Source organism: Megalobrama amblycephala, linkage group LG21, assembly GCF_018812025.1.
Source record: "Megalobrama amblycephala isolate DHTTF-2021 linkage group LG21, ASM1881202v1, whole genome shotgun sequence".
Taxonomy (NCBI): domain Eukaryota; kingdom Metazoa; phylum Chordata; class Actinopteri; order Cypriniformes; family Xenocyprididae; genus Megalobrama; species Megalobrama amblycephala.
The window spans coordinates 21,571,524-21,587,018 of record NC_063064.1 but is presented as its reverse complement, the minus strand read 5'-3'; the positions used below and the strand labels follow the sequence as shown (position 1 = coordinate 21,587,018).

Genomic DNA, 15,495 nt, shown 5'->3' with positions numbered 1-15,495 from the left:
CGAGACCCTCCTGGTCTTGTCATAAAGATTTATATGTTTTCATTTTGTAGATTTTAGAATTATTTTTTGACTTTTTATAAAGACATAAAGATAATCTAGTTGACCTCACGGTCACGTGTGGTTTAAAATGGTAGTGTATAGCCATACTCCGGTCCATAATACCATCGTTGGACTTTATTCTGACACACACATGGCTGTATATGGGCTAATGGCTTTTCATATCCCCAACATACTGACTCTTCACTTTTAGTCCCCTTTCTCTGGATATCTTTGGCTTTATGTTATGAATGAATTATTCAAATAAACGTGCCATCTCTGTTAAATTTTAAAGCAAACCAGCGATCGAGTGACAAAGTATTCCCTGTCCACAGATCATGTAATATTTTTATTTATTTATTAGTGTGCTTGTGAATGAATTAAAGGATTAGTTCACTTTCAAATTAAAATTTCCTGATAATTTACTCACCCCCATGTCATCCAAGATGTCCATGTCCGTCTTTCTTCAGTCGAAAAGAAATTATGGTTTTTAATGAAAACATTCCAGGATTTTTCTCCATATAATGGACTTCAATGGACCCCAAATGGTTGAAGGTCAAAATTACAGTTTCATTGCAGCTTCAAAGCGTTCTACGCGATCCCAGACGAGGAATAAGGGGCCGTTCACACAGAACGCGTTTTTCTATTCCAATGCGCTACTTTCCCATTGTTTTTCTATGTAAACACGTGCTTGACGGACGTTCATGACCGTTACGCTCGCGTCTCGCGTCTTTTGCAGCGCCTCTCACTTGAGCGCCGCGTTTTTAAGACGCCGTGTCAAGTTAAAAGAATTTCAACTTTTACGTGCAGCGCCGCTCATCAATGTCAGTTCCAAAACAGTGGACCAATCAGAAGAACTCGGAGGCGGGGCGAAAGTTGCAAGCTTCTGTTTACAGTAGCAAGTTGGCATGACAACTGTTTTATATGACGGCAACATGGCGGAGGAGGCGCTCATTATTATCTTATTTTCTTTTTTTCCATGTCAAAACTTGTATCTGTCAATTCTGCTGTTTACCTATTTTTATTATTTCCGTTGTTGTCGTTATTGCCTCACGTTCTACGCTGCGCGTTTTTTAAAACCACTCCTGAGCGCCGCGTCTCGCGTTTTAGACACAAAGACGCGTTCTGTATGAACGGCCCCTAAGAGTGTTATCTAGAGAAACCATCGCTCATTTTCTAAAAAAAAAATTTAAATTTTATATGTTTAATCATAAATGCTCAGCTTTAACTAGTTTTCTTCTTCTATATTTGAATTCTGGCAGTGTAGACGCTGCTAAGTGTATTACTGCCCTCCACAGGTAAAACTAGAAAAGGTTTGAACTAATTGTTATATACTTACACTGGCATATTGTATATAACAATTAGTTCAAACTTTGACCTGTGGAGGGCAGTAATACACTTAGCAGCGTCTACACTGCCTGAATTTAAATATAGAAGAAGAGAGCTAGTTCAAGATGAGCATTTATGATTAAAACGTATAAAATTTTAATTTTATTTTTAGAAAATGAGCGATGGTTTCTCTAGATACGACCCTTAATCCTCATCTGGGATCGCGTAGAACGCTTTGAAGCTGCACTGAAACTGCAATTTTGACCTTCAACCATTTGGGGTCCATTGAAGTCCACTATATGGAGAAAAATCCTGGAATGTTTTCATCAAAAAACTTGATTTCTTTTCGACTGAAGAAAGAAAGACATGAACATCTTGGATGACATGGGGGTGAGTAAATTATTAGGAAATTTTAATTTGAAAGTGAACTAATCCTTTAAGTTGAAATGTGTGGCTGTCTGTAGGCCTATAGGAAAAAAGAGGTGTATGTTATTATGGGATGTTTTGTCTTTAATAAATCATTACATATTTTTTGTACAGGTTAATTTTTGATGCTATTAAAGATTTATAACTATTAAATCAAGTTGTGGGATACGACACTAAAAATGTGAGGGATCCGAACAAATAAATAAAAGTGTAATTGTCTGTTATATCTTCATAGTTTTGTGTTTTGAGACAACAAAAAAGCAATGGTGAAGTAATGAAAATGTGTTTTTTATAACTTAGTTAACACTAAGAGATGAAATAAAATATACAGTAACATAGATTATAGATTAAAAAGCTAATTACCTATGACTTTAAAAAGTTTAATTAATAAAAAAATTCCAGAGACAAATAAATAGCAACATTAAAGTATACAAGAATATGCACTAAAACATAAATAAATCTGCAATCCATTAAAAGCCATTATCAATACTGCAAAAACAGCTAAAATGAACACACTCTAAATTACATTGTGCTGCTGACATGCATATTTTCATGAATACAATGTGGCATTGTTTCAATTATTACAGAATAACTGTAAAATATCCTAAAAAGTCACATACAAATATGCGATATAAAAGTCATTGATATAAAACTGCTTGATTTTTTTGAAGATAAAATTTCTGGTTAGCTACATTGTAAGAGGGGGTCTAGACACAGTCACATATTTCATCTAGCCATTTTAAATGTGATCCTACCCTCTAGTGGTAGAGAGTGGTAAAAACTCTTGTTTGAACAAATAAAATGCAGAACTATGTGTCCTGATTCACAGACTTTAAGTACAGCAAGTCTTAGGACTCAAAATACACCTCATGTTAGGTCTGAGAAACTCTTAGCATAAAAGGTCCTCTTTTTAAGCATATGAACCATCTATGTATATCTCTAGCCCAAAAACACAGACTTCTCCAAGCCGTCCTCTGCCTTGGTGTACTCTAAATGGGATTTAAAATAGCAGCTTTTATAGGAAAGGCTATTGCGCACATATTGAAGATAGTCTGGGACTCCCGGACAGATCACATTATCAGCAAGCAGAACGGTGCCTTTCCTTAGTAGACCACAATCCTATAAATAAAAAAGAGAGAAAAAAGAGGAGCAGAAAATGATGGATATATGCTTTCAGTAAAATCGAGAAGAAAATACTGACATAGCACTGAATTCATGATGTTTTGGACATTTTTGCATTGTAGAGACACTATAATCTCTAACTAAGATTGAATGTAATTACAGTGGTCAGAATCAAATACCTCCATTAATTTTGTGTCAGGGAGGTAACGGTCCTTCCAGTGGTCCAGAAAAACTAAATCAAATGTTTCAATTCCAAAGTGCTCCTTCATGCGCGGGATCCAATCTTCAGACGCGCCTTCTACAAGCTGCACCTGATGAAGTAAAGCATTAATTCAAGGCATAATAAATAGGAAATGACTCATTTCATTTGAAATATACACAGAAAAGTCCCCAGAGTTAAATCAACTCTGCTCAGAGAACATATGGTCCCTCTCTACATAGAGTTAAAATAACACTGAAACAGAGTTAAAGTTAATGAGATAATATGCTGTTTGTGGAGTTGTTTAATCAGATCTTGAGAGATTTAATGCCTTTTATCTTCAGTTGATTTCATCTAAGGCTGTGGCTGGAAGTCAGTTGTAGTTATTGTGTTTCTCTTCAGTGATTCTGCTTGTTAACAGCAGGCGTTCATCACTAATGCTCAATCATCACTTAATTATCTCATTAACTTTAACTCTTCCTTCAGTGTAACATTAACACTATATAGAGAGGGACCATATGTAATCTGAGCAGAGTTGATTTAACTCTGGGGGTTTTGCAGTGTATAGGCTACAAACATAATGTTAGCAGAGAGTAGAGTAAATAAGGGCTACTGAATGTAAACAATGTAAATTAAGTGTTTGTGGAAGAACAGGACCCTTACTCTGTCTTCAAGACCTGCCCAGGCGATTACTTGTCGTGCAATTGCAGCATAATCACCATTGAACTCCAGTGTTATCAGACGAGCTCCAGGAGGAAGAAGACGAGCGATGCGCACTGTAGAGTATCCACAGTATGTGCCCAACTCTAGGACCTTTTCTGGGTTCAGCTCATTCACCACTGAGTCCAGGATAGTACCTGAGTGCACACACACACACACACACACACACACACACACATTTGTTTTTGTGAATTGTGGGGATATTCCATAGGCGTAATAGTTTTTATACTGTACAAACCGTATTTTCTATCCCCCTACACTACCCCTAAACCTACCCATCACAGAAAACTGTGCACATTTTTACTTTCTCAAAAAAACTCATTCTGTATGATTTATAAGCCTTTTGAAAAATGGGGTAATGTCCTCATAAGTCACCCTCTCCTTGTAATACCTATGTCATACCCATATCATTATACAAATTTGTGTCCTGATGTGTCACAAAAACGCACACACACACACAGACACGTTTGTTTCACTATATTAACGAGGACATTGCATAAACTTCTATTGATTTTATATCAGGTTATTTATATTTTATATTTTATATCATATTATTATATGATATATTATATTATTATATTTTTAACCTAGAAAAATGACCTCACTGGTGAGTTGTTGTCATAATATTTCACTGTACACTGTAAAAAAATTTTTTCGTGATTTGTTATCACAATATTTTTTCTTTAGTCAAATCAGCTTAAATAATTAATGTGGTTCAGATAACATAATATTTTGAGTTTCTGTTGTTTAAACCAATCGCCTTCATTGTATTAACTCAAATTTTTAATTTCAATGAACTCAAAATTTTAAGGCAACTTACTTTTTTAAGTTAAATCAACAATTCTTTTTTACAGTGCATAAGTGAGGACATTTGGCACGTATACATGTACATAAGGACAAATATTGCCAAGCCTGCACACACAAACACACACACAAATACAGTTACTGTTTGTATTTCAAATTTATAGTTGGCTCAGTAAAAGTTCCACAAATTAGTGAAGTTGAGTTGACATACTATTGCATACAATATATGCAGATTCAAATAGAAATACATAGTTCTGCATCTTTAACTTATTTTGGACATGGAACAGTACAGGAATGCTGACATTTGACAGATTCTTAAAAGTTTATTCAGAGCCACATATATTTAAAGAACATTCACTATACGTCTCAAAGGTTTGAGGTCTATACAGCTTTTGTTTTTTAATGTTTTTGCTCACCAAGGATGTTTATTTGATAAAAAAAACAGTAATATTGTGAAATATTATTACAGTTTAAAGTAAAAGTTTTCTATTTTAATACATTTTAAAATGTAATTTATTCTTGTGATGACAAAGATGAATTTCCAGCAGTCACATGATCCTTCAGAAATCATTCTGATATGCTGATTTGGTGCTCAAGAAACATGTTTTTATTGTTAGTGTTGTAAATGTTGCTGTTAATATTGTTTTGGAAACCATGATACATTTTTTCAGGATGTTTTGATTAAAAGAACATTTGAAAAGTTTTGTATAAAAGTATTAATATGAAAAAAAAAAAACTTACTGACCCCAAGTTATATGGTAGTGTAAACTTCAAGTAACATAAAATTACATAAAACCAATTTCCCTATTTTGAAGCAAACATATTCAAATGTTATTTTCATTAAAAAAAATAATTTCTGAAATTTCTTTCAGTTTTTTCCCCTGAAAATTTTTGTGCGATGACAAAAATAATTTGACACGAGTCTGGAAATACAAAAGCAGCGTTCGGACCTTTTTCGTCTCCAATGTTCATAGCCCATTCACTGTGTCGGCAGAAATGATCAATGGCCGAGATCACACTCTGAGGGTCACCTCGGGTTGCATTCTTCTGTACTGCTTTCAGCAGACGCTGGTCACAACAAAGACATAAAGAGTTCTGGTGACAAAATTGTTTATTTTATGGGCCTCAAAAGTTTGACATCGTTGACCCCAGCATCCTAGTTGCAGATGTAGGACAGAGGTACATGCTGTAATTTTGTATTGTGATAGAAAACTGTTTAACCAGGCCCGTTTGAGTCACCTGTGGTCGTGTAGATCTGGTCAGAGTATCAAGAGCACGCTCAACGATGACATCGTGCCAGAGTAACGCGAGACTGCCGTTGAACTGCACAACAGCAGGGATGAGCCAGGAGTACAAGATGTATAAAAGCACTGTGACCCCGACAAACCAGCACAGCAACACCAGCAACATACTAGAGCCAGACACAGAGATGACATTCATGACACTTGAATTAAGCTAATAATCACGTACAGTACAGATCTAGTTGATTAGTGCAGAAAAATCACAACATAAATTCAAATGTCTATTCAAAGAAATGATAGAAATGTATTATTTATTATTTTATTTAATTGTGTTCTCTTTACCATGTAACAAAGTGAAAATCAATATACACCACCCTTTAAAAGTTTGGGATTGTTTTTTGTTTTGTTTTGTTTTTTAAAGAACAGTTTTCTGCTCACCAAGGCTACATTTATTTGATCAAAAATACAATAAAATTCTGAAATAGTATTACAATGTAACAAATTGTTTTCTATTTTAATGTATTGTTAAAATGTCATTTATTCCTGTGATGGTAAAGCTGAATTTTCAACATCATTACTCCGGTCTTCAGTGTCACATGATCCTTCAGAGTTTCATCCTTGCAAGTTTTTATGTGGTCCTATAATCAACCTTTCAGTAAAAGCCAGAGAAATTAATGAAAGCCTGATATTACTGTGCATCCCTTTGAACGGTCTGTGTAAATTCAATGTTAAAATAATACAATCCTATCACCTTTCAAGACAGCACATACACACACGTTTGTTTTTGTGAATTTTGGGGATATTAATATTTTTTATACTTGTACAAACCGTATTTTCTATCCCCCTACACTACCCCTACCCCTAAACCTACCCATCACAGGAAACTGTGCACATTTTTACTTTCTCAAAAAATTACTTTAAAAAAAAAAATCTGATTTATAAGCCTTTTTAAAAAAAATGAAGACATGGGTTAATGTCCTCTTAAGTGACCCTCTCCTTGTCATACTCATGTCATTATACAAATTTGTGTCCTGATATGTCACAAAAACATGCGCAGACACACACAGACACACACCAATGTATAATACTCTTATTATACTCTAATACAGCCCAGGTCTGCACTTGTGCAGGTCATGAGATGAATGTATATGGAAATTAATGTTCTCATTCAATGCTGAGCTTTCATCTCTCTGGCCGTTCCTCTATTGTGTTGGTCTAATGAGATGGGTGGTTACTATGCAGCAAATAAACCCTGAAATGAAAATCTCTCTCATGTGATCATTTGGCTGCATGTTGCTGCAGTTCAATCTGCCAGTGAAGTAGATATGGGGACAAACTGAAGACTGAAAATAAAATGATTTTGTTTGGGTGCATTTTTTTTTTTTTCTCACAAAAAGTTTGTGTTCCTGGGTCAACACCACTATATACAACAATAATGTGTCAAATATTTATTATTACACTAACATTCAAAAGGTTTACACTTTTTTTTTTTTTACTTTAATATATTTGTTCAGTAACAATGCATTAAATTAATAAAAAGTGACAGTAAAGACTAAGATTTTTTTTTTTTAACTAATCCTGTAAAAACATAAATCAACATAAATAATAATAAGAAATGGAGTAATGGCTGCTGAGAATTTGCTTTGCCATCACAGGAATACATTTTTAAAATATTTTGTCATGACAACACCCGGAGTGTTTGGCATGAGTGCGCGCTGAAAACTGCTACGCAGATGCTGGCCAAGTATTTGAAAGTTGAGCAGCAAGCTCATTGGCTGCTATACAGCAAGAATCAATCAGCTGAGCCCTATATAGAATGATGTGATTGCAAGGAACTATCAGCCTGTGCCAACTAGAGTTTAATGACAAAACTTTATATATTTCATAATATTACTGTATTTTTGCTTAAAGGTGCCCTAGAACTTTTTAAAAAAAAGATGTAATATAAGTCTAAGGTGTCCCCTGAATGTGTCTGTGAAGTTTCAGCTCAAAATACCCCATAGATTTTTTTAATTAATTTTTTTAACTGCCTATTTTGGGGCATCATTAAATATGAGCCGATTTATGCTGCGTGGCCCCTTTAATTCTCGTGCTCTCCACCCACGGAGCTCGCGACTGCCTTAAACAGTGCATAAACAAAGTTTACACAGCTAATATAACCCTCAAATGGATCTTTACAAAGTGTTCGTCATGCATGTGACATGCATACATCGGATCATGTGAGTATTGTATTTATTTGGATGTTTACATTTTTGAGTCTGAATGAATTTGAGGCTGTGCTCCGTGGCTAACGGCTAATGCTACACTGTTGGAGAGATTTATAAAGAATGAAGTTGTGTTTATGAATTATACAGACTGCAAGTGTTTAAAAATGAAAATAGCGACGGCTCTTGTCTCCGTGAATACAGTAAGAAACAATGGTAACTTTAACCACATTTAACAGTACATTAGCAACATGTTAACGAAACATTTAGAAAGACAGTTTACAAATATCACTAAAAAATATCATGTAATCATGGATCATGTCAGTTATTATTGCTCCATCTGCCATTTTTCGCTATTGTTCTTGTTTGCTTACCTAGTCTTATCATTCGGCTGTGCTGCTCCAGACGTTAATACTGGCTGCCCTTGTCTAATGCCTTTCATAATGTTAGGAACATGGGCAGGCATATGCAAATATTGGGGGCGTACATATTAATGATCCCGACTGTTACGTATTTTTGCTGAATAGAATAAATAGAACATGAAATAAAAATAATTCACTGCAAAGTAAATATGTACTTTATCATAATAAAAGATATGCTAATAATTGTTCAGTTACTAAAGAAGACTAAAATAGTCATGGAGAGCAAGAAATTCGGTTCTCAAGTAGGATTTTAGAGTTGCATGGCAACAAGCACAAGGTTAAGAGCTATTAGACAAAGAGTGTGGAACCCCTGGGAGAGAACCATGACAAGGGCTTCTCTGGCTTTCTTTAAATATATATACAAATGTAGTTGGGGTCTGGAGTGGAATGCAGAGTTCAGCCACTTTGCTGGATAGCCATTGTTAGTAGGAAAATCCTCTCAAATGGGTGTCAGAAAGGAATGAGTGAAGCACAGAAGCTGGTTTTCACAAATGCATTGCAGTAAATACTTACCAATGAATGCATTTATGCATTGGAAAAGTCCAGTATAATGTTTATTCACACAGCAATAGCAAGGATCGCAGCAATCATGATAAATAGCACAGGGATTTCATTATAAATGATAAGGGATTTTTATATCAATATTACATGCTATGTTTAAGTTGATATCATTAGCACTACATAATAATTTAAAATGAACAAGAAATGCGATACACTAAAAAAGACTGTTCTGTCTTCAGTGATGCAAACATGATAATTGGTATCGGCTGACCAGAACACACACTGTGAACCATTTACTAAACTAGATTTAACCTAAATTGGGTTTCAATTTTAAACTAGATACAAGCCAAGAAAATATCTACAAAAGTGAGCAAAACACATAATAATAGAAAATATGGTTATTATTTAAATAATTAAAGAAACCAGAAAGAGGATTATAGGCAATGTAATATTATTATGAACATACAACATATTCATTTAAATTAGTAATAATAAATTATGTAATAAAAGGACAACATCTTTAAAAAAGACAATTAAATTAAATTATCTAAATGATCAATGGTACGCAGTGCATGCACCTTTTCAGAATATTCATAATTCAATAAAAATAGCAAGCAAGTGACAAAAATGAGAAAAAATGACCAATTAAGAATAAAAGATAGAAAGTAAACACTTACTTTTGATGAGGGCCTCTGTTTTCCTTTTACAATAGGTCTATTTCATTTAAGGACCTTGTGTTATAACCAGCCTGCAAGGATGCAAATGCACATTCTACTGATCAGCTCTGCTCTCTCTCTCTCTCGCTCTCTCTCTCTCAGCTGACCTTGTAATACACTCTCTCACCTCTTCTGGGTAGTTTTGAGCTGTGAGGAATGTTTGGCCTCATGTCTTTTAGGAGGATATACACCCCCAGAAAGCAAATAGAAATCCAAATTAGGTCAGGGATCAAAAACTGGCATATAGGCCAAGTGAACAGAAACTCCAGAACTCTTCTGAAGTCATACAATAGCTTTATATTAGAATAATACCGGAGTTCCAATTGTTATCCACTGAACATTTCCCCTCTAGTTGTTTAGGCTACTTTTTGTTAAAGCACCCTGCATTGACCGGATCTTTAGGTTAGCGAACCAACTCATTCAATTCATTCATAATGTAATGGCATGAAAGGAGTAAGTAATGCTACTGACATGAATCTTCAGAAATCATCTTGCAAATTTTCAGGTGAACTGTTCCTTTAAAAACAAATTGTTTCAAGACAGACATTTAAATTACACACTAAATAGATGTCAAATAAGCCCTCTGAGGGCGTTTTTGACAGTGCTTGCAAATACGTTTATCCACAATTTATTATCTAATTTCGACTGATTACATTCTGTTCTCACAGAACAGGCAGATAAATCACCTGAGTAACTCAAAAGGATAAAACATTCGGAGAAAGCCAGTACAATACCTCCATACGCTGCTGGGGAAATGGCATGTAAACCACTTCAACTAGGTGTTTTCTTTATATACAAGAGTAGGCTGTACATATAGCCATACATGTCATCTAAATGTAAATAAATACATGAAAAAAAAAAAAAAAAAGGCATTTCACAGAAAAAAAAACCTGGTAACTATTATTAAACAGCCGTATAGTTTTCATTGCTTTTAAGTTATTACTTTTGGATATCGTTTCTAAATAGGCTAGGCCTATATTTTAGTATACATTTTTACATTTTTCAAAATTTGGCACAGTAACGGGCAATAATAACAATTAAATAAAATATAACCAAGATTTTTATCACTATCAAATGGGAGAAAAGTATCTTCAGTCTCCTTTTAAGAAATATACTGCCCCCTGGAGGTCAGAGAAAGAATACACAGAAACTGTTGAGTGAACTCTAAATTACATTTAAATAAATTGGGTAAAATGCACCCTTAATGTACTTTTAGTTAATTTGAACTATAATAAAAAGAATCCCCTTCAATATATTGTACACACAATCAGTAGAAAGTACCATTCTTTCTATTTAAATGAACCGTAGGCACTCTGATGTGTTGTGGCTCAGCATAGGACTGAGTTCCAGAATGGACTAAAGTAAATCACTGAACTGAACACTCCTCCTGCAGCACCTTATTCAGTCCTTACAAAAATAAAAATAAATAATAAAATAACAATAAAATAAAAGTGCAAAATATGAGGCCTGTGACAATCTTCCTGGGTACTCCCACCTAATATGGCCCCCTCTGATCTGGGTGTGCTCTAAAACAACTTTAGAGCCATTCAACACCAAATACTATCTTCTGTATTAAAACAGCTATAGAAAGTCATAGAAATTATACCATACTAACTGAATTGGCACTTCATATGTCTTTCTCCATTCCCAACAGAGTCATTTCTTATCCCAGAATTACAGTTGATACTAAAAATGAATATAGCACTGAACATTCTTTACAAAAATCATCACCATTAGCCAGGGTGAATGTACATGTAAACAAACATGTGTATTACCTTGTTGAGTTTGGGTAGCAGCTGTGTGTGGGTGGACTTTAACCAGCATCAGTTTAAATGTTCATTTTCTGCCTTTTTGCCATTTATAATGATATTAAATATGTTGACAGGAAGCAAAATAGGTGAGAGAAGGCAGATGGGATACGAAAAATTCCACAAGCATGGATTCAAACCTAGGATTCTTTGTATGCAACTGCACCAGAGTTTAGCACACCATCCACAAAGCCATCAAGGGAAGTGCAAGAGTGAGTCAGATTGATAAATAATAGAACCTCATGGGAGGGGGGGGGGGGGGAGCGAACAGAATTCGATGGCAAATATACAGCTGTCCGTTTCCCCCAAAATGATGAGAGATGTTGATGCAGTCATTTAATAGATGATGATTCTATCCTCTGTGTGGATGGAGTTTAACCAGCATGTTTAAATGTTCAGTTTTTGCCTTCTATGATTCTTTTTGACAAAAAGCAATTCTTTTTGAAAATGTAACGATTCTTTTTGGAAATGTAAGGATTCTTTTTTTAGGAAAGTAGTGATTCTTTTTGAGAAATATAGCGATTCTTTTTGGGAAAGTAGTGATTCTTTTTGGGAAAAGTAGCGATTCTTTTTGAGGAAATGTAGCGATTCTTTTTTGGGAAAAGTAGCGATTCTTTTTGAGGAAATGTAGCGATTCTTTTTTTGGAAAGTAGTGATTCTTTTTAGGAAAAGTAGCAATTGTTTTTTGGGAAAGTAGGGATTCTTTTTGGGCAAAGTAGTGATTCTTTTTGAAAATGTAGCGATTCTTTTTGGAAATGTAGCAATTCTTTTTGTGGAAAAGAAGAATGAGCCAATTTGATAAATATTAGAAACTCATGGGGGAGGGGGGGGCAGAATTCAATGGCAAATATACAGCTGTCGAAATCCGTTCCCCCCCATCCCAAATGATGAGAGATGTTTATGCAGATTCTATCTTCTGTGTGGATAGACTTTAACCAGCATCAGTTTAAAGGTTCATTTTTTGCCTTTCATGATTCTTTTTGAAAATATGGCAATTCTTATTGAAGAAAGTAGAGATTCTTTTGGGGAAAAGTAGTGATTCTTTTGGGGAAAAGTAACGATTCTTTTTGAAGAAAATAGCGATTCTTTTGGGAAAAGTAGCGATTCTTTTTGAAAATGCAGCAATTGTTTTTGGAAATGTAGCAATTCTTTTTGAGGATGTAGCGATTCTTTTTTGAGGAAAGTGGCGATTCTTTTTGGGAAAAGTAGTTATTCTTTTTGAAAATATAGCGATTCTTTTTGGAAATGTAGTGATTCTTTTTGAAGAAAGTAGTGATTCTTTTTTGGAAAAGTAGCAATTCTTTTTGAAAATATAGCAATTCTTCTTGGAAATGTAGCAATTCTTTTTTAAAAAGTAGCGATTCTTTTTGTGAAAGTAGTGAATCTTTTTGAAAAATGTAGCGATTCTTTTTGAGGAAAGTAACAATTCTTTTTGAGGAAAGTAGCAATTCTTTTTGAAAAATGTAGCGATTCTTTTTGAGGAAAGTAACAATTCTTTTTGAGGAAAGTAGCAATTCTTTTTGAAAAATGTAACGATTCTTTTTGATTATAAAATTATACACAGCTGTCAAAATCTGTGAGCCTGGACTCGCACCTAGGATTCTTTGTACGCATCTGTCCACAAAGCCACCGTGAAGTGCAAGAATGAGCCAGTTTGATAAATAATTGAACCTCATGGGGGGTTATATAAATATACAGCCATCGAAATCTGCCCCCCCCCCAGCCCCCCATATAATCAGAGATGTTGATGCACTGACTTAAAAGATGCTGATTCTATCCTGTGCGTGGATGGACTTTAATCAGCATCAGTTTAAAGGTCATTTTCTGCCTTTTTAGAATCTCATGGGTGGTGGGGGAACAGAATTCGACTGCAAATATACAGCTGTCGGAATCCGTTTATAATGATATTAAATATGTTGACGGGAAGCACAAAGTTATGCTTCCGTAGCATCCCATGGCCAAATCCTGCCTCTACCAAAGCTAAGTATGCTCAAGCCAGGGTGTGACATTTATGGGAGACCTTTTTGAAAAAACTTGACATTTTGAGAAAACTTGTCATTGGAATATGCTTTAGTCAGAGCAGCAGGGGGAGCTCACTCCCAGGCTTGTATGGCTCCTAAAGTCAGAGTGCTGTGATAGGGGCACTAGACTGTAACAAGAACCATCCTTTAAACCGAGGATGTTTAAAAACTGTAAAATTTTACATTTCTTGTCTATTACCACCCACTGCTGCTTACACCAACGGCAGAAATAAGCACAGTTAGAATAGCAGAATATGTGAGAGAGCATTGCTTTAGTGTGACTATACTGTATTGCAATACAGGTGGTTGCTCATTCTGAGGCACAATTTCAGCCCCTCAGGATGCACCACCCCTAAATTTGACCTGTTTTATCAAGGCAGCACAAAGTAATGCCTCCGTAGCATCCCATGGTCTTAGCATCCCACAATTTCAGCCCCTCAGGATGTGCTCCCCCTAAATTTGAATCGTTTTATCAAGGCAGCACAAAATAATGCTTACATAGCATCCCATGGCCAAATCCTGGCTTACTACCAAAGCTAAGCAGGCTTGAGCCAGGCTGTGACATGGATGAGAGACCTTTTTGAAAAAACTTGATTGTCATCGGAATATGCTTTAGTCAGAGCAGCAGGGGGAGCTCACTCCCTGGCTTGTATGGCTCCTAAAGTCAGAGTGCAGCGACAGGGGCACTAGACTGTAAGAAGAACCATCCTTTAAACCGAGGTCCTGACTTGCTGTGGTTGTTAATTGCCATTTTAATTAGTAATCTGACCTTATTAATTAAGGTGGAAGCACAGTCTGATGAGGGTGGTTTCACTACAGTAGCTGTAGGATTTCGAAATGACTAAGGAAATGTTTTCAGCAAGATGGTGTAAAATTGTAAGCACAGTTAGAATAGCAGAATATGTGGAAAAGTGTTGCTTTAGTGTGACTATACTGTATTGCAAAACAGGTGGTAGCTCATTCTTAGGCACAATTTCAGCCATTCAGGATGCGCTGCCCCTAAATTTGACCCATTTTATCAAGGCGGCAAAATTGGAGGGAGAAAGCAGACGGGATCCAGAAAAGTCCACCAGCATGGACTCAAACCTAGGATTCTTTGTCCACAAGGCCAACAGGAAGTGCGAGACTGAGTCAGTTTGATAAATATTAGAACCTCATCAAACTGACTCAGTCTCTCTGTCAAAATCCATCCACCACCCCCATATACTATACAGTTAGGCTAGGCACAAGGCTATCGGTAAGTGCAAGCCTCAGCCAGTTTGATAAATATTAGAACCTCATGGTAAACAGGAGCGGTCCACCTAAGTGCCATCATTCCATGCGGCTCAGGTCATCATATCACGTGTGGCAGATGTGGGATGGATTTGGGCCGGCACAACGTTGCTATCTGGGAAGTGTCATTTCAAACCCATTTCTAGAGTTATTTTTAATAAAAATATATGTTGATGATGATTAAACTCTTCAGTGCCCTCCAAAGGCACCCTACTGTTGTTCCACAAACTGTAAGACCAGATGGCCAAGCAACACTTTTTTGACTGTAAAGTGTATATCTGCAATCTTTATCAGGAAACTCAGACTTGCGGACTTGCGCAAATCACAGCAGGCCCCACAGAAACAATCTCCAGGGAGTGACTGGAGTTGTGGGCTCTCAGTCTGGCAGAGCGGGCTCTGATGCTCCAGTACAGTCTTCCTGATGGCAGGAGCTGGAAGAGATGTGGGAGAGATGGGTGAGGTTCTTCAACAATACTGGTGGCTTTGCTGGAAAATGCCCAGGATGGAAGGAAGAGGGACACTGATGATCTTTGCAGCTGTGTTCACTGTCCGCTGCAGGGTCTTGCGGTCTGCAGCGCTGCAGTAAGGGGAGACTTGCTCTATTCGGTCGGCGCAGGAAGTTGAGGCGCTGCTGGGCCTTCTTGGAGAGTGATGTAGTGGTGATACAGGTGAGA

At 36.1% G+C, this 15,495-nt stretch overlaps 1 protein-coding gene across 2 annotated transcripts; it reads right to left on the bottom strand.

Annotated features, from left to right (window-relative positions):
* Window positions 1-2,001: 2,001 nt before the first annotated feature.
* On the bottom strand, window positions 2,002-9,794 carry comtb (catechol-O-methyltransferase b). 2 transcript variants are annotated; one of them, XM_048173292.1, is made up of 6 exons: window positions 9,682-9,794; window positions 5,876-6,047; window positions 5,587-5,704; window positions 3,776-3,969; window positions 3,093-3,224; window positions 2,004-2,910 (listed from the first exon to the last, which is right to left on the bottom strand). In XM_048173292.1, the coding sequence occupies exons 2-6, from the start codon at window positions 6,044-6,046 to the stop codon at window positions 2,731-2,733; spliced, it is 795 nt and encodes a 264-aa protein (XP_048029249.1). In that variant the 5' UTR covers window position 6,047; window positions 9,682-9,794; the 3' UTR covers window positions 2,004-2,730. The 2 variants fall into 2 exon arrangements, with proteins under 2 accessions (XP_048029248.1, XP_048029249.1); XM_048173291.1 differs by lacking the exon at window positions 9,682-9,794 and having other exon boundaries at window positions 2,002-2,910; window positions 5,876-6,076.
* Window positions 9,795-15,495: the final 5,701 nt, after the last annotated feature.

Excerpts from the sequence above, each read along its gene's own strand:
- comtb (XM_048173291.1), bottom strand. The coding sequence starts at position 6,076 with ATGAATGTCATCTCTGTGTCTGGCTCTAGTATGTTGCTGGTGTTGCTG. Across the intron at positions 3,970-5,586 it reads GAACATTGGAGACGAAAAAG|GTACTATCCTGGACTCAGTG; the intron begins GTCCGAACGCTG and ends GTGTGCACTCAG. Across the intron at positions 2,911-3,092 it reads CTGACACAAAATTAATGGAG|GATTGTGGTCTACTAAGGAA; the intron begins GTATTTGATTCT and ends TTTTATTTATAG.